Source organism: Podarcis tiliguerta (assembly GCF_965153285.1).
Source record: "Podarcis tiliguerta genome assembly, chromosome: 7".
Lineage (NCBI taxonomy): Eukaryota > Metazoa > Chordata > Lepidosauria > Squamata > Lacertidae > Podarcis > Podarcis tiliguerta.
In genome coordinates this window covers 37,259,176-37,277,676 of record NC_139540.1, presented here as the reverse complement: position 1 = coordinate 37,277,676, position 18,501 = coordinate 37,259,176, and the positions used below count along the sequence as shown (strand labels likewise).

At 39.1% G+C, this 18,501-nt stretch overlaps 1 protein-coding gene and 1 long non-coding RNA gene across 3 annotated transcripts in view; one reads left to right on the top strand and one right to left on the bottom strand.

Annotated features, from left to right (window-relative positions):
- The window catches only part of LOC310682544, a 51,011-nt gene that overhangs the window by 11,011 nt on the left and 21,499 nt on the right, over window positions 1-18,501 (top strand). The gene's annotated exons all lie outside the window — the stretch shown is intronic.
- Window positions 1,436-17,891, bottom strand: LOC310682442 (DGAT1/2-independent enzyme synthesizing storage lipids-like). 2 transcript variants are annotated; one of them, XM_083451330.1, is made up of 6 exons: window positions 17,488-17,891; window positions 15,786-15,950; window positions 12,012-12,202; window positions 11,488-11,548; window positions 6,209-6,348; window positions 1,436-1,624 (listed from the first exon to the last, which is right to left on the bottom strand). In XM_083451330.1, the coding sequence occupies exons 1-6, from the start codon at window positions 17,765-17,767 to the stop codon at window positions 1,520-1,522; spliced, it is 942 nt and encodes a 313-aa protein (XP_083307456.1). In that variant the 5' UTR covers window positions 17,768-17,891; the 3' UTR covers window positions 1,436-1,519. The 2 variants fall into 2 exon arrangements, with proteins under 2 accessions (XP_083307456.1, XP_083307457.1); XM_083451331.1 differs by lacking the exon at window positions 15,786-15,950.

The window sequence follows — 18,501 nt, the reverse complement described above, 5'->3', positions numbered from 1 at the left end:
CCGGGCGATGTATTGGTACATTGCCTAGGCCTACATGTGAGTAAATAGCAGAAGTCAGCACTGTGAATGTGTAAGGCCATGGCACCCTTGTGTGACTTGAAGATGTCCCAGAAAAACTAAGAGACATAGTGTAGTGGCAACTGTTGCAGGAACACCCTCCCCCCCCCTCAATCATTCAGTTTGTACAAACTCCACACACACACACACACTCACACACTACATACGCTATGCTTCTGTTATAAATTCATAGAAAAGCAACCATACATCGGATTTGCACTGTTCCACTTTTATTTTACTCCATGAAGGAAGGACTACAAAATGGGGAAGGTTTGATACAGGCCACCATAATCCCTTGAGCATACCAGCACATACACAGGAGCCCTGCCCAGTTGCTATGCCAACCCTGGTGGTCCTAGACAGAAGACCATCAAGATCACAAAGAACTTGCATATGGGAGTGGATTCAGCACAGACTGGAACAAAGGACAATAATCAGCTCTTCCCTCTGGGGGCAGGAAACTGCAAACTCCCCTCTGTCACCTGGAAAGTACTCATGGGGAGGGGGAAAGGGGGAACCAGCCAGGTGACAGGACACTCAGGTTACCACCACAACCCCTCCCTCAACCCCTCCTTTCTGTGATGTATGTATGATATTTCTGGGGGTGGTCTTGATCTACAGGGTGGCAATTTCAAAAGTCTTTATAAGACCTTGCACACCATTTTTCTGGGTCCTTCCTCTCTCCTGCAAGTGAGGGGAGCACCCTGTTGCAACAGTTCAATAAAAGCCAAGCCTACAGGCTGCTGTTTTGCTCCAAGTTATCCTGGTTGGTGTCTTTGTTTTTGTCCAAGGGAGCCCTTGGATTTTTCTGTTAACACAACCACATGTTTAAGGTCCCATTTAGCTCTGAGTTTTTATATCTGGGTTTCTAATCTTGCCCTAGTGGGGGGGGGGGGGCGGGTGTCAGTTTGTTCTCTCTCTCTCTAGTAAAAAAACTGAAGGAGAAAACAGTATAAAATTGAGAGTATATGGCCATGGGGAAACTTGGGGGATGGTTGGAATCCAGACTCCATTGCTGAATTCACTCACTCATGGAATTAGCAACCTGGCAAAAAGTCCTTTTTGGAAATAAAAATGGATAACTAGCAGAAAATGCCTTTTCCAAATATAAAAGAATTGTCAGCTGTTTTAATGCAGCTGATTTATAGGGATTACTCTTTCAAGTGTAACATTATTTCATGTTTCAGTTAAACACCCACCCTCCCATTACACACTTTGATTCTGACTCTAGCAGTGTAAGTCCTCAAAAAGGGGCATTCTGGGAGTCTTGCAGGATAGGGCAAGAAAGGACTTGCACCTCTTCGAAAACTTCTGCATAGACAGGAGGTGCTGAGCTACTGAGCTAGCAATCTTTCCAAATAAGTCATATACAATCCAGTACAATTCTCTGTCTGTTTATTTGGTTTTAATTACATAATTATTAAATTTTCCAATTACAGAACTATGGTTTGTTTTATATGGACTAGTTAGCTTTGTCACCCTTATCAAATCGTTCTGAAAGAGCTCTTAATATATTTCCTGGCATTTTTTGGTGTCTATCCCGAAGATTTTCAAGTGCAGTCTTGGTCTGTTGGAAAAACAAAAACAAAGGAAGTAGCATTTAAAAAATCCCACTTTTTCCAGCTAAAGAAGCACAATATGGAATTTCTTTCTGGGATCAGAAGTAAAGGCAGATAAGGATTTTTAGCTAATTGTAGTAGGAAACCACCTCTCCAGATCCGAAGGCATATGCAACTGGCTCCCCAGCAAAGGATAGGGAGAAAATTACTGTCTCCTTGCAAATTGAACCTTGAGCAGGAACCCAGAATGCTCACCCAGACCCCGCTCTGCAGTGTTCAGCCAAAATGCATGTACCAGGCCTAAGAGGAACTATGCAAGTCCTACTAGGCATACTGCCTTGGCAGGTCCCTAAAGGGCACCCTTAACACAATAATGCCTCAGTAAAGCTAATCTTTCTCTCCACAACTTTCTCATCTGTACAGATTTAACGCGGTAGGAGCAAACAAACCACACCACTGTCAATTGACAATGACTGCATCCCAACAATGTAAAATAAAAGGAAGGAACCACAGGACAACCAAGGAATCAACCCCCCCCCCCCCCCCACACACACCTGCAAAAATAAATTACTTCTCCGCCCCTTCAAACAAGCAACCAAAAGCCGGAACTAAATGTGGGGAGGGAGAGAGTGAAGCAAGAATGAAAGCAGAAAGTTCTTGGGGGAGACGAGAGCAACCAAGAATATTAAGGGTCTGGAAAGGAAACCTTATGAGCCACAGTGAAAGAAGCTGGGTATTTTCAGCCTGAAAAAGAAGGGACTGAGAAGAGTTATGACAGCCATTTCAAATATCTTAAGGGTTGTCACATGGAAGATGGAGTAAGCTTATTTTTTCCTGCTCTGCAGGGTAGGACGCAAACGAATGCCTTATAATCATCATTATCATCATCATTTTTTATATTTATACTCCACCAATCTGACAGGGTTTCCATAGCCACTCTTCAAGTTGCAAGTAAGGAAATTCCTACTCAACATCAGGAAGAGCTTTCTGACAGTGAGAGCTGTTTTGACAGTTCAACAGTCTCCCCTGAGAGGTTGTGAAGCTGTTTAATAATAATAATAATAATAATAATAATAATAATAATAATAATAATTTATTTGTATCCTGCCATCCCTGGCCAAAGCTGGGCTCAGAGCAGCTCACATCATATAAAACAATATGCATAAAACCAAGCGATCAATAAATTAAGATACATCCCACATTTAATTCAAACAAATTTAAATTAAAACTGGACAAGTGGAAATCTTGAAAGCGGTTACCAACTGCTTCCAGTGATATTATAAGCACCTTTGAGTGGGCTGGGAACCTCCTTCATGCTTTTTCCCCCAAAGATCTTTATTGAAACTTAACATATACACATAATAACCAAAATTCCCAATGATTCCCTCACATAAAATATAATATCTAAATTACAACAGCTGCATAATTATACAATTAATTATAAAAACCCACCACCCACCCTCTACTTCCCTCCACAGCAATTCCACTTCTTTATATTTGTTTCTACCTTCTTCCCCCTTGCATTGTATAATAAATTATTTTTGTTAAATTCTGATTTTTCCTTCTTTCTTTATTGGTTTTGTTATTGCTTACATTTTTTATTCTAAGCCTATTAGCATGTCATTTTTAGAACAATATTTTGACATATAATCTTCAAAATACTTCCACTCCATTCTTAACTTTTGATTTGAATGATATCTTATAATTGAAGTTAATTTTGCCAATTCCATATACTCACTTAATTTATAAATGCACTCTTCCTTTGTTGGTGTGTCCTGAGATTTCCTTTTAGTGGCAATCACTAGCCTGGCAGCTGTTGCTGCATAGAATTTTTTATTTTTTCATATGTGGTATGTCTTTGCCCACCAACCCTAACAGATAAGCTTCAGGATTTTTTTATCAAGGGTTTTTTAAGCATTTTCTAAAGTTCCTCATGTATTATTCCCCAAAACTTCTTTATTTTCTTGCAACCTCACCACATATGAATTATCGTTCCAGGTTCTTTGTTACATTTCCAACAAAGGTTGGATTTTAATTATAAATTAAATACCACCTGTAAAACATTTAAACAAAATTTTCCTTTATCGTATAGCAGGTGGTAAAGCGGATATTCTCGCACCAGAGTTTCTCCCATTGTTCTAAATATATAGTGTGGCCGATATCTTTTGCCCATTTGGCCATTGTTTCTTTTACCTCTTCATCCATCAAATCATAGTCCAATAATAGAGTGTAAATTTTCAATAATAATTTCCTATTGTTTTGTAATATAATGGTGCTAAATAGCAATTTATTGTTCTTTGGCGAAACCTTTTCTTTGATCTGCCTTAAACACACTTTTTAATTGTATATACAGTAGTGCCCCGCAAGACGAATGCCTCGCAAGACGGAAAACCCGCTAGACGAAAGGGTTTTCCATTTTGCAATGCGCTTCACAGGACGAATTTCCCTATGGGCTTGCTTCACAAGACGAAAATGTCTTGCGAGTCTTGAGATTTTTTTTTCCGCTCCCCAACCCCTTTTTCTAAGCCGCTAAACCGCTAATAGCCTTTTAGCAGCTAATCCGCTAACCCCTTAAGCCTTTAATAGCCGCTAATAGCCGCTAAACCGCTAATAGCACTAATCCGCTAAGCCGCTAATAGGGTTGCTTCGCAAGACGAAAAAAACGCTAGACGAAGAGACTCACGGAACGAATTAATTTTGTCTTGCGAGGCACCACTGTATTGCCAATTATCCATCCCATATTGTTTTAATTCTTCATATGTTTTTAATTTTAACTTTCCTTGGTCTTCTTCCAGTATTTGCCTATATGTTGCCCAGTTCGGATTCATATTGAGTTTTTTAACTGCATGGGCTTCTAATGGAGAGATCCATAAAGGGACGTGTGGCTCTAATAGCTGATTATATTTATTCCAAACTTTCAACAATAAATTTCTGAGTATATGATTTTTGAAGCCATTATGTACCTTAACCTTCTTGTACGCTAGGTAGGCGTGCCATCCATACCTATTGTCAAAACCTTCTAGATTTAAAATACTAGTGTTTTCCAATATAATCCATTCTTTTAGCCATGCCAGACATTCTGCTTCATAGTATAATTTTAAATTCGGTAATGCCAGTCCTCCTCTCTCCCTTTTATCTGTTAATAGTTTATACTTTATGCGTGGTATTTCGGTTTGCCATATGAATTTTGTTAGATATTTTCTCCATTCATCAAAACAATTTTCTTTAATTATTATTGGTATTGTTTGGAACATATATATCATTTTGGGTAAATCATTCATCTTAATTATAGATATACTCCCCATTAATGTCAGCTTTAATCTACTCCAGGTTTCTAGATCTCTTCTAATTTCCTTCCAGGCTTTTTCATAATTGTTTCCAAATAGATTAATATTTTTCATCGTCAATTCTATACCTAAATGTTTTGCTTTTGCTTTGTAACAATTTCCAAACCTAATTTCTTCTGTAATTTGTTCTTTTCTAATTCCTGTATGTTTTTCCGTAAGTTTTGTTTTTGACATATTTATTTTGAAGCCTGCTACTTCCCCGAACTCATTCATTATCCTCAATGCTTTCATTAAAATGCTTTCTGACTCCTCAGTTGTTAATATAATATCATCCGCAAAAGCTCTAATTTTGAAAATATCCTTGCCTAATGTAATTCCCTTTATCTCTTTTTCTTTATTTTTCATGCTTGTTCTTATACAAGGAGAAAATGAGTCAGACGGAACCCTGACCAAAGGCCTGGCAGAACAGCTCTGTCTTGCAGTCCCTGCGGAAAGATGTCAAATCCCGCAGGGCCCTACTCACTTGTGAGAGAGCTTTCCACCAGGCTGGAGCCACAGCCAAAAACGCCCTGGCTCTGGTCGAGGCCAGTCTGATCTCCCTGGCGCCCAGGATCTTTAGGATGTTGTTATTTGCAGACCGCAAGGTCCTCCGTGGGGCATACCAAGAAGAAGAAGAAGAGTTTGGATTTGATATCCCGCCTTTCACTCCCTTTAAGGAGTCTCAAAGCGGCTAACATTCTCCTTTCCCTTCCTCCCCAAAAACAAACACTCTGTGAGGTGAGTGGGGCTGAGAGACTTCAAAGAAGTGTGACTAGCCCAAGGTCACCCAGCAGCTGCATATGGAGGAGCAGAGACGCAAACCCGGTTCCCCAGATTACGAGACTACCGCTCTTAACCACTACACCACACTGGCTCTCTCAAGAGAGGCGGTCCCGTCTGTACGAGGTTAAGCAGAGGCTGGATGGCCATCTGTCATGGATGCTTTAGCTGATATTCCTTCATTGCAGAGGAGTAGACTAGATGACCCTTGGGTCCCTTTCAACTCTAAGATTCTATGATTCTATATCTAAAAATGTGTTGGGGGTTCAAAGTTCAAAGTTGATAGCTCAGAGGGCATTTAATTAGTCTCAGCAAGTTAAGCAGAGGAAAAGCTGAGTGATCAATATAATGCACAAAAATATATATAATAAAGCCTAGCTCTGGGTCATACAGAATGAGAAGCCAGTATGCAGAATACAATTTAGAATTGAGAAAGTGAAAAAACAATAGGAAAGATTATTCTGTTTTATATTTCCTGGTACTTACTTTTTCAGCCAGCTCTGTGGCAGTTATAATTGGATCATATGGGATGGGTTCTCCAATATATGTCCTCAATTTCACTGGAAACCCTCCATATACAGGAAGGACTAAACATCGAGTTTTCTCATATACCCATCTTGCCAACCCTGTGTATGAAAGGGAAAAGATTCTGAAAGAATGCGACCCCATATCAAATGGATGAGACAAAGAAGCTTTGAATTGGCCAACAAACTTGGCAGGCTGTTAACCTGGTTAATAAAGAAAAGGCAAAAAGATAAAATTATAGGTAAAATAATAGCTCAAAGGGAAGAGATAGTAGACCCAGAAAAAACAAAACAGTGCTTTGTAAATTATTATAAAAAACTGTACAAATCAGAAGATAAAAATGAGAATAAAATAAATGATTATCTACAACGAAACAAATTACTGGTAATATTAGAAGAGGAACATAGATATTTAAATTCAACTATCAAAATAGAAGAAATACTACAAGTAATGAAAAACAAACAAAAGTTGGGGAATCTCCGGGCCCAGATGGAATTTCAATTGGTTACTATAAAAAAAACTTGAAGAGGCCATACTTCCAACCCTGAAAAAGATTATGAGCACTATATTAGAGAATGGGAAGACACCGGAGTCATGGAAAGAAGCCTTAATAACTTTGATCCCAAAACAAGGAGCAGATCTGATGAATACCAAAAACTATAGACCAATTTCATTACTAAATTTGGATTACAAAATTTTTACAGGAATACTTGCAAACAGATTAAAAAATATATTAAATAAAATAATTAATGAAGACCGGGCTGGCTTCCTCCTGGTAAGACAAATATATAACAATACAAGAACAATTATCAATTTATTAGAATATTTGGGGGTAGGTGGGAATAAAAGATCAGCAATGATGTTAGTGGACACTGAAAATGCATTTGATCATGTATCATTGGATTTCTTGTTGAACACCATTGATGCAATGAAATTAGGAAATAAAATATATCGCAGAATCAAGGCAATATATAATAACCAGAAAGCAAAATTAATCATAAATAATGAACTAACGAAAACATTTAACATTGAATAAGGGACTAGACAAGGCTGTCCATTCTCACTTCCGGGTTAGCGCCTCCGGCAATGGCGGATTTCCTCTGATCGGGAGGAATCCGCTCCGTGGAAATCAGGGTCTGGTCGCCACGGCGAAGACCCATTAAAAACCACAGGCGGGAGAAGCCTGTGGACGTGGGATTCGGCTGGCACCTTTTGTGCCTCCCCTACTGGTGGAGAAAACCGGTTTTGGGATCCGGAGCGAAGTGGGGTGAGCGGCGCGGTGCTTAGAATTGACTGCTTATTTCACGGAGTGAAGCCGCATTCCTGTTGCCGGAGAGCGCTGACTTTTTCCTGTGGACAATTGGACTTTAAACAACTACTCATGAGTAGAACGGAAAATTGGATCTTTAAATATCTTAATTTGGAACCAAAACGGGAAGGTTCAAACAGGAAGTCCGCCTTCCTCTTTTGTAAATATATTAAAGCAAAGACGCTGCAAGCTAAAGTCTTGGAAAAGCCTTTTGTAAAGGATTAAATCTTCATCAGTTAAAATTACTAAACCCCCCTTGGAATCAGGAGAAGAGGGGGGAAATTTTGGATCGTTTAAGCCTGCAGGAGGGAGAGTGAAGAGAAATAAATTACCACCGTTTTGAACCTGGGAACGGGCTGCCAGTAAGATTGACGTTTTGGGAAAGTTCATTGACTGTGAATAAAACGTATGTTGACAGATAGTTAAATAAGAGAAATATATTGTTTCCATTGTTTTCCTCTGCACTTAAAAGGAAAAGTAGCTGAAAATTGAAAATTAACTTTGTTGCTGGATCTGCGTTTAAAAGGACGGATACAAATAGAAATTGTTTCCTCTAGAGGGAGCTTTTGAAACTGTTGCAGGAGTGGAGCTGGGGATTTTTCCAGCTGCAGAGATTAAAGACCGTGAGAATTTGAGATTGACCTTGGACAAGAATGTCAACAGAAGAAGCCTTAGTGAATGCATTTTGCAAGATAAGTGCTTTATTGGAACAGCTTCATGAGAAGACGGATGTGATGATTATTAAAATTGATAATTTGGGACAAAAAACGACTGATTTTGGACAAAAAGTGAATATTTATACAGAAACTATTCAGGATTTGATTCAGGAATCTACTTTGACATGGCAAGCTGCAGAGAAGACGAGGCAAAAGCTGTTGTTGAACCTCAAGTAATAGAAGTGGAGAGAGCCTCGTCACAGAGGCAATTTGATGAATATAAGTCGGTGCCTTTTATGAATGAATTTAGTGAAAGTCAGATTTGGAGGAATGGAGTCCCGCTTGGATTGGAGAAGGAAAGTTGGACATATCCCCTTATGCAGGGATGTTCTGGCCTGTGGGATTTGGATTTGGGCCAGGGGGAGATTGCAGTTGTGGAGGCCTTTAGCCTCCAAGGGACTTTGAAACATGCTCTGAAATATCTTTTGGACTTTAGTTTTGACTATGGAGAATGGGCTGACCTGTCGAGAAGGAACAAAGGCATTGTTAAGTTGGAATTTCCCCGAGATCTACTCCTCAGCGTTAAAGGAAGGAAATTAAGAACAAGTTCAGCAGAAGATAAAGTAAAGTGTATGCATAAATTTGAAGAAGATCTGCAGAAGGGACATGGAAAAGAGTTAACAGCCTCGGACAGAAGATCACCAGGTTGATGGACTATATGGAACTGATAGAAAGGACTGACAGAATCCGGGACCAGGGAGAAGAGACAGTGGAAGAAGATTGCAAAAAAGTTTTAAAAATTTATTTAGAGAACTATTGTAAAATTAATGAATGTTAGGAAAATGTTGGAATGAAATTACATGGCTTTAGTAGAAACATTATAAGGAGTTAAGTACAAATAAGTTTTAGGGTTTTAATGGTAAGATAAGGTTAAAATAAATTAAGATAATTAAATGAAAGAAAACAGTGAAAGGTGGAAAGGATTTGCTGAAATAATTAATAACTAGAATACAAAAAAGAGAGGTGTGAGGAGGTCGAGGAAATAAGTTAATGAAAGATAATGATAAATATTGGACGTGTTTTTAATTGTTTTTGCTTTTGTTTTGATGTATTGTGCCTTTTGTTTTTCTTTTTTTCTATGTATTGTAATGCATTGATTTATATTCTTTATCCTTTTTTCTTTTTCTCACTTCTTTTTGTAATCTTTAAACTTTTAATAAATATTTTTTTTATAAAAAAAAAAAAGACAAGGCTGTCCATTCTCGCCACTTTTATTTATCACCATATTAGAAACATTAGTAACAGCTATAAGGAAAGAACCAAAAATAAAAGGTATTTATTTGGGCAACAGATATTATAAACTCAAAGACTTTGCAGATTACATCATCATAACCACCAAGAACCCAATAGAGAGCATATTAGAAACACTGACAAAAATGGATGAATTCAGGAAAGTCTCAGCTTTAAACTAAACAAAGACAAAACAAAATTATTCGTGAAAAGAGGATTGCAAACTAAAACAGGATTAAAAATAACAAATAAGGTGAAATACCTAGGCATCTGGATCACAACAAAAAATATAAACCTTTTCAATTACAATTTTGTAAAAAAATGGAAAGAAATAAAAAAAGATTTGGAGATTTGGGGGAGGTTAAATCTGTCACTGTGGGGCCGGATGTCAATAATTAAAATGACAGTGCTACCAAAGATGTTATTCCTATTCCAAACATTACCAATAATCAGTGGGGTTAAATGTTTTAAAGATTGGTAAAAAGATCTGGCAAAATTCATTTGGCAGGGTAAAAAACCTGGAATAAAATTACTAACAGAGATTAGAGACAGAGGTGGATTTGCAGTTCCAGAAGTAAAAGAAGTGATACTAAAGTGGGTGCAAGATCTGGGTTATCCTATAGAATTACAAAAATGGGAAGAGCTGTGGGGAAAGAATCTAAGATTCACAGTGTGTTACTTAATTAAAGAAAAGTTTATGAAAATGCAATTTAGATGGTATTTAACCCCTTCAAAATTAGCCAATATGACTAAAAATTATGATAATAAATGTTGAAGATGCAAATTATATGAGGGAACCTTTTTCCATATGTGTCCAGGAATCAAAAAATCTGGGACACGACCTACGAGGAATTAACAAGAATATTAAAATTTATATTACAAAAACCCCCGGAAGCAATCTTACCAGGGATCTTAACAAATAACATTCCAAAAGAAAGCAAGAGAAAATTCCTCTACACAGTGACTGCATCTAGACTGCTAGTAGCTAAGTATTGGAAGAGTGAATTTATCCCATTGAGAGAGGAATGGCAGTTAAAACTCTGCGAGTACTTGGAACTCACAAAAATTACAGAATCAATAAGAAACAAATCAGCAGACAAAGTCAAAAAAGAATGGGAATGTTTCAACAATTATTTAATGAAACAAGGTTATACTACTGAGACTTGGTTGTGTCTTGAATAACTCCGCCAATAGTGACATACTGTTTCCTCATACCAAGATGAGGATAAAATATTAAATACAAGGGGGGAAGTAAGCTAATTCGAATTGAAATCATAATGAGGCAGAAGGAAGCCAACATCAGTTACAAATAAGTAAAGAGATTCAACCCATACTGAAGATCACTATATATAAGAAATACTATTATAGGGTTGAATCACATCAAATAGAATTTTTTTAGGAAAGAGGTCTTAAGGCAGTCTAATTTATTATTTCGACAGAGTTAAACTTGCTTAATTTTTGTTCGTTTATTTTTCCTTTTTTTATATATCCTTTTCTATTCTATGTACGTTGATATGTATGCTTTCTCCTTTTTCCCTTTTCTTTTTTCTTTTTTTTTCCAGACAGGTTATTAAAGTATTTATTTGTTAACTATAGTTACAGGTAGGTAGCCGTGTTGATCTGCTGTAGTCGAAACAGCTGTCTGAAGAAGTGTGCATGCACACGAAAGCTCATACCAATAATTAACTTAGGTGGTCTCTAAGGTGCTACTGGAAGGAATTTTTTTATTTTTCATTTATTTGTTAACTATGTATTTATAAATGTGGTTGTTTTTTTTTTTGGTTTTTTTTTGGAGGGGGAATTTCTATAAAAATATTCCGAAAGAATGCGACCCCATATCAAATTTGAAATTAGTTGGCATTTTGAGAGTAAGTAGGAAATAGATATTCATTTTTTTAAAAAAACACCATTGTATATTATTAAAATGTATTTTGCCTGAAATTAGATATCTTGATCAACCAAGGAACATAATAAATTTAACTCACTTATCTTTCCAAAGGTCCTGAATGCTTCAGAATCATTTTGTGCAAATATAGGGATGATGGGCTAAAAGAATAAAATAGGAAAAAAACAATAACAGAAAGGTGAGAACTAGTTAATTACTTCACCCCAACCATTCCACCTTAATTTTTGTTAAAGACTAGAAGGAATGATTCACACCTGGCATTAATGACAAGCCAGACGTGATTGGCTTCAGAATTCCTGACAGATCTATTCAAATATCTCAGATGAAGAAAATTCACAAGCTGTCCCCCAGATTTTGAGGAATTGAAGAGAGTAAGAAGAAAAAAGTTGTTTTTCTTATTAAACGTTATTGATTTCAGTAGCTTTTTTAAAAAGCAGGGGTGGGGAATCAATGGCTTTCCAGATATCATTTTCCAGATATCAATGGCTTTCCACAATATTTGCCATCCTCAGCTATGGAGGATGCTAGATCAAGGATGTCAACACAGTATGTCATATACAGGATAACTGTGAGGACAATGCAAATTGCCCAAAGATCACTCACCACTTTTGCCTCCAAAGCTAGCCGAGCGAAACCTGTGTGGTTACCCCATATTAAGCCGTAGTCAGTACTAAAATTTGCTTCTCTAGTTCCACCAGGTGCAATGCCCAGTAAATGGCCTTTCTTCAGAATTTCCAAACATTCAGCTTTCTTGAAATCTCTCAATAAGAGCACATCACAAAGGATCTTTATCCCTAAAAGAAAGCCCCAAATAGAAAAATGCATTTTATATAGTTCTCATTAAGGAAATAGTGTGAATACTATACAAGTGTCTTCATTCCAAAGATTACTGATCAACTAGGATTTCATGGAAGGGGGACTTTATGCTAGTTCCCCTTTTTCTCACATGTTCTGGCTCATAGAGTGAGGCTGAGTGCTGAGGTGACCACCTTTTGGAGAAGTGTTCCTCAAGTCAAGTCTCTAGTACAATAGATTGATATTCAAGTTTGCATCATGATAAAAATACAGCCCAGGCATCACCAAACTCGGCCCTCCAGCGGTTTTGGGACTACAACTCCCAGTGGTCAGGGATGATGGGCGTTGTAGTCCCAAAACAGCTGGAGGGCCGAGTTTGGGGGTGCCTGATACACCCCATAGTGCCTTGCCGGACAATCTTCAATCCCTATTTGCTGCTTGGGATTTGGATACAGTGGGCATTCACACATAGACAGAGAGGGAGAGAGAGAGAGAGAGAGAGAGAGAGAGAACAGGGAGGAACCCAGGCTGGTGGAAACCTGCCTCCACCAGCAGAAGCCCATCTTTTCACCCAGACAGGGGGTTAGATGCTCCATTAATTTACCCAGTGGAATGCCCCCCAACATAACTCTCTGTGCTACTGGGCCTGTTTGGGCTCTCACCTCACTTCTTTTGCTTTATTTTTAAAATTGACCTATGTGTGGTGTCATAGTTTCCTAGTGTGGCTGCTGCTTGCATGCAGGCGAAGATGATGTGGGGGGTTTGGCAGTGGAGGTTCCATGAACACTGTGTAGCAAGGATGCCACAAGTGTTTGCTTGCAGTGTCACATGGCGGCATAAAAACGGTGTGTGAGAGTGCTTGATTGACCATGTGTTTGGGGGATCCATGATTCCTGGGATCACTGCACATTGCTTAATAGGTTGGAGTTGCTATGAAAGCCATGGGCATGTATGTGTGCTTCTGACCTTTTCCTTCGCTGTAGCCCCTACCCCATCCCAGTTGCCACGAAGTGTGTTTGAATACAGTGAATTGTTCACAGGAAGCTTGCTAGTGAATATACTCTCATGTAATTTCCCATACTTTCCATTGTTCTTCCCAGTAAGACACATCCATCTTTATTAATGACTGATTTTTGGGCCCAACAGGACCAGACTGGGTCTGCCCTAACAGCCCATGACCTAGCTGATCTACTGCTGGAGCTCTGGGCACTGATCAGTGTAAATTTCTTGTTGTTTCCTGTAGCTGTCTTTTCGTCTCCTGATTACCCTGAAATTATGGTACTTAGGCCTAGAAAAGACAGAGGGTCCTCAACTAAGCCTTCCAGAACAAAGTTGGATCCAGAAGCTCCTCAAACGGCAAACCCACTCCTTCAAGGGGAGTGCAAACCTATCCAGAACAAGCAACTGACCAATTTGTCGGACATTGCAAGATCCAAGCTCAACTTGTTTTTCCGCATCCATTTCACCACTGCATCCAGGCAATGGCCCACGGAATGCACAGGCTCTCCTGATTCAGATGTGATGGAGAAAGAGAGCTGAGTGTCATCAGCATACTGATGGTACCTCTCCCCAAAACTTCTATTGCCTACTCCCTGTAGCATCCGATAGCATAGTGCTCCTCCCTGGAATTGGGCCTAAAGATAGGATTGGAACCACGGTAATACAGTGCCCCCAATTCCCATTCCTTAGAGACAGTCCAGGACAATGCCATAATCAATGGCATCAAATGCCTACAAGAGATCACGAAAAAAGAACAAGGTCACATGCCCCTTGTCCCACTTTCTTCGAATTCTGGCATCAGGAGTTGCTGTTGGAACCGAACTCGAGTTGAATATGATGCTGAGGATGGCAGTGGTTTGGGAGTGATATCCAGGGTCAAATTGTATGCAAAGCATTGTACTTGGTAGGGGTATTATTATGTTGATGAGTTGGGGGGGGGAGCGTCATCACCTCCCCCAAATGATGAAGGGTAGTTCGTTAAAGGATTCCGGGGGGGGGGCGTTGCCTCGTCCGAAACCTATGGAGGCTAGGGCCTAAAGCGCGTTGCCGAGCGGTGACCCCTCGGGGAGTGCCTAGGGATGTGCATCCTGTTGGTGTTCAGTCCCTTCCGGTTTTATCCCGGATAGCCTGATAGGTCCAATGGCTAAAGCTCTTACCAGGTAATGGCTCTTACCTGTAACCAATAAAGTTGTGGCCATTTGTTGCCCATTAACCTTAAATTCTGGTGTCCTGTGTCTTTATTTTATTCCAACTGGTGGGGGGCGGGAATCGCCACGCAAGCTGGCACTGGGTGTTGTGCACAACCTGATGAGGATGCTGAGCAAACCTTGGCAATTGATACCTCAACTGGACATTTCTTCCACTCTGGCCCCCTGTACCAGGCAGCCAGGAGTTCAGGGACATCAGGACCACTTCTATGGCCCATCCACTTTAGGACCAAGAGCAGAACAGACCAGATAAATGTAACCCCATAATACCAGATGCTCTATTGTTGCTGCTGTCCCTGTGTTCTTTCACTTTGGAAGAACTGCTGTTTCCTGCTTTTTCATTGGTTTCCTTTCTTGGGGCTTTGGGCCTACGAGTTATTTTCTATGTCTAGGGCAGGCCTTGTTGTTCCAGAATGTCCAGTTCGCAGATGGGCTCATACGCATTCTCCTAAGGCAGTCCAAGATGGGCCAGAAGGCTTTGGCTCCAAGGTCATGAACAAGAGTTGCCATGATGTACCCTTATGCCCTGTGACAGTACTTGCAGCCTATCTGGCCACTCGGCCTGTGTGTGGGTCACCTTTTCCTCTCCCAGGATCAATTTGAAGTTTGGACAGTTCTCTGCCAATTAGCCATAGCTTGTGATCCAGTTCAGTTTGGTTTGCATTCCTTTTGCATAGGTACAGCCACAGCTGCGGCTCTCATGGGCATCCCACCAGATCTGGGACATTGGAAGATGGCAATCTGATGCATTCAAACTTTATATTCACTTTTAAGCAAAGTGCTATATCTAACGTACTGGTTTGTGCTCGTCAAGTCATGTGCCCACGATTCTAGGAACAAGGAGGAAATATTTCTTCCAGTCCTTTACTCTGAGGGAATGTTGTCTGTAAACATGACCATAAAAGTGGAGTGACCTGTTTCCTCCTGACTATGTATATTGATTTGGCTAGTTTAATTTAATTTACAGATCCTTTAGGCTGCTATATTTTTAAAAATATAACCTTTTGTCCACAATATTTCATTTCATTTTCATTTCAATACTATGCCCTGAGTCTTCCTTAAGGTGTAGTTTGTGTTGGGAAACACCCTGGGATCTTTGAATGAAGGACAGTATACAAATTTAAGAAAGAAAGAAATGAATTGGAAATAATTATTCATCCTACATTCTGTCTTACTTGCAGGGACTTGGTGAGAAAGAACCTATCCACTATTTTACTGTTTCACCTGTTGCTGCTATTTTATTTACCTGTGGTTTTTTGTCAGATACACTGTTTTTGTATTCTACAGCATTGTTTTATATTTAATAGCATTGTTTCATGTCATATTTGGCACATGTTTTAAGCAAAAAAGCACAATTTTAATTTAAATAATTTACCTGGAATATTATACAAGAAGTGATGAACTACTGTATGGCACAGTCTTCCTTTCTCTTTATAAGCTTTGCCCACAAAGAAAGAATAGCCGAGAAGGGAAATTGAGTGATGAAAAATAACAATCCCTGGTCCTTGAGGGAGATGTTCCAAGCCAATAACTTCATAACCTGAAAAGAATAGAAATGGCAACAAATAAATATTATGTTGTTGAAAGGTAAATAAAATATCACAATATTTTATTGGAAGAAAACAGTGTGTTTTGGAAGGGGGGAAATGAAATTTAAGATCAGGTACAAAGCTCTGCTGTGTATTCCAGCATTCTGGATACCAGGAGAGCATCCAAGAGGAACAGGACTTTCTCTGTGGTGGTCGCAGAACTAAAGGGGGCAGGAGGGGACTTCCTGGAATATTCATTCCTTGCTTCCTTTTGGACGCAGATGGAAACATTTTTGCCCAGTCTTTGAGTTATTTTGCATTTTTAATCTACTTATGTGTGTTTGACCCTTTGAGATGGTTTAACATGATATCAAACTAAATGTTTTGGAGACTTTTATTTATTTATTTGAAGGGCAGTATTATCCTTCTGTACAGAGCGCTACTTTGGGGAAGAGCTAGGCCCAGGCTTAGTTTTAGTAGTGTATTTCTGATTTATGCTTCAACTCCTGAAGCAACATCAAAATACCCTCCAACATTTCTCAAATGAAAATAAGCACATCAATTAATAATAATAATAATAATATAACAATAATAATTGTATTCTTTATACCCCACCCATCAGACTGGGTTGCCTCAGCCACTCTGGGTGGCTTACAACATATATAAAAATATTAAACCTTAAAAAACTTTTGTATACTTGGCTGCCTAACTCCCTATCCTCTGACATTTCTCTGATGAAAATAGAAACATCCTGAGGAAAAGCAGGGCATCCCAGGATCATATCAGAAACCCTGCCAGGATGGCGTCTGTAAATCCGGGACTCTCCCTGGAGAACAGGAATACTTGGAGGGTTTTTAGCAGTCTTCTGGGAGGATATAAGAAGAATCCTGTTGATGAGGCCAAAGGCCTCTATAGCCCACTGTCCTGTTTCCCGCAGTGTCTATCTAAAGTAGCCATTAACACAACCTGTGCTGGCAAATACCATAGTTTATGTTTCAGAGCTACCTTGTGGTTTATCATGCTCAGGAAAATTGCACGCTCAAGGTCTCACTATACAATGTTATATTAATCACATTGGCTGTGTACCCACAACACATTTCTCTTGCGACAATCCATGAAGCTATTTGTAAAGGGCTTTGCTAATTGTAGCTCAGTGAAGTGTAAGCAACATTCTCCAGGTTTCGGGGGGGGGGGGTTAAATATGATTAAAATGTATGGTGTTTATGCAGCCACCAACTCACCCTTTCTTCTCAACTCACCCTTTCTTCTGTAATACGTCTTGATTTTATACGTACCTCATAAAATATTTTGTTTTTCCTTAGGATGGCTTATTACATATATAAATATCCATGCCTTTGTTTTGATCCTGACAAAGCCAACCAAAACTTGTAGCTCTTATGACACTGAGGTGGGTTCAGAGCTACTCTCCTGATGCACTGTGGCAACTATTGTTCCAGTGTTTCAAGTCTGAAATTCTGATGCTCAGTCCTATGAATGTATAGGAGCTGATAAGACTGAATTATTGGTATGAAAGAAACCTTTACTCACCATGCCATATCTTTCCATACATATCGAAACAGCGATACATAATGTGCTTTGCCTTGTCCCAAAATTTGCTATAAATATCATTTTCTTGCTGGTTATTCATCTTCTTGTAGATATATAACAGAAATGAGACAGCACAGCAAAATATATATAAAAATAACCAGAAAGAATAAAGCAAAATGGGAATCATAAATAACCACAGAGGGTGAACCACAGAGTTCAGGTATTCTTCCAAATAAGTAACACTAATCCAGTTTTCTGGCATTTGAGTAATCCAGCTCATTGTTTCCTGATCTAAAGCAAGTGTATGCCAAGAGATGAGAAGAGCTGAAGTGTATGCCAATGAAATAAATATATCAAGTGAAATTTGCCTCAGTTGTGATGGTATGTTTCCCCCCACTGTTTACCTGTAAAACAGAAAATGCAGTACATCAGTTTGAACTGTCAACCCAGAGCATTCATGATTACATGAAATCTAGTTTTCCTCACTGTAACTAGCCAAGCAGTCATTCCCCCCCCCCCCAGCATTCATTGTGGAGATCTACAAATTAGTAATGTACGATCATCATGTTCTTTGTTGTAAAGCAAGCTGGTTTCATTTCACGGCTGAAGTGTTAAGGAAAGTGGAAAAGGAGTTACTTTTCCATGAGTCAGCAGAAATGGCAGTTGCAGGACTTCGTTAGCCACTAGACTTTGCACTTGCTGTGTGGAGCACTTACTTTATAATCTGAAATGCCCTCTTGTCTTCAGAGAGTGAAGACTTCTTCTAACAATTGCAAAGAACGTGTATGTATAGTGTGTGCTTTTTGCCCCTGAAGTAAAAGCTCTCTCTGATACACAGTGGATCTAAATGTACTGCCAAGTATACAAATTAAAACCGATTAAACAAGACAGAAAGAAAGAAATAGCAACCTCGTACTATCAAATAGGCGCTTTCAAAAACTTGGGTGCCAAAGGAAATAAGATTTTAATCACAAACCAGACTTGTGAGTGTGGCCAGAAGGACTGGATAATCGG

Bases quoted from the DNA above. Each gene is read 5' to 3' on its own strand.
- LOC310682442 (XM_083451330.1), bottom strand. From the start codon at position 17,767: ATGAGCTGGATTACTCAAATGCCAGAAAACTGGATTAGTGTTACTTAT. The intron at 11,549-12,011 runs GTGAGTGATCTT...TTATTCTTTTAG, and splicing joins TAGCTTTGGAGGCAAAAGTG to CCCATCATCCCTATATTTGC. The intron at 1,625-6,208 runs GTAAGTACCAGG...TTTTTCCAACAG, and splicing joins CCACAGAGCTGGCTGAAAAA to ACCAAGACTGCACTTGAAAA.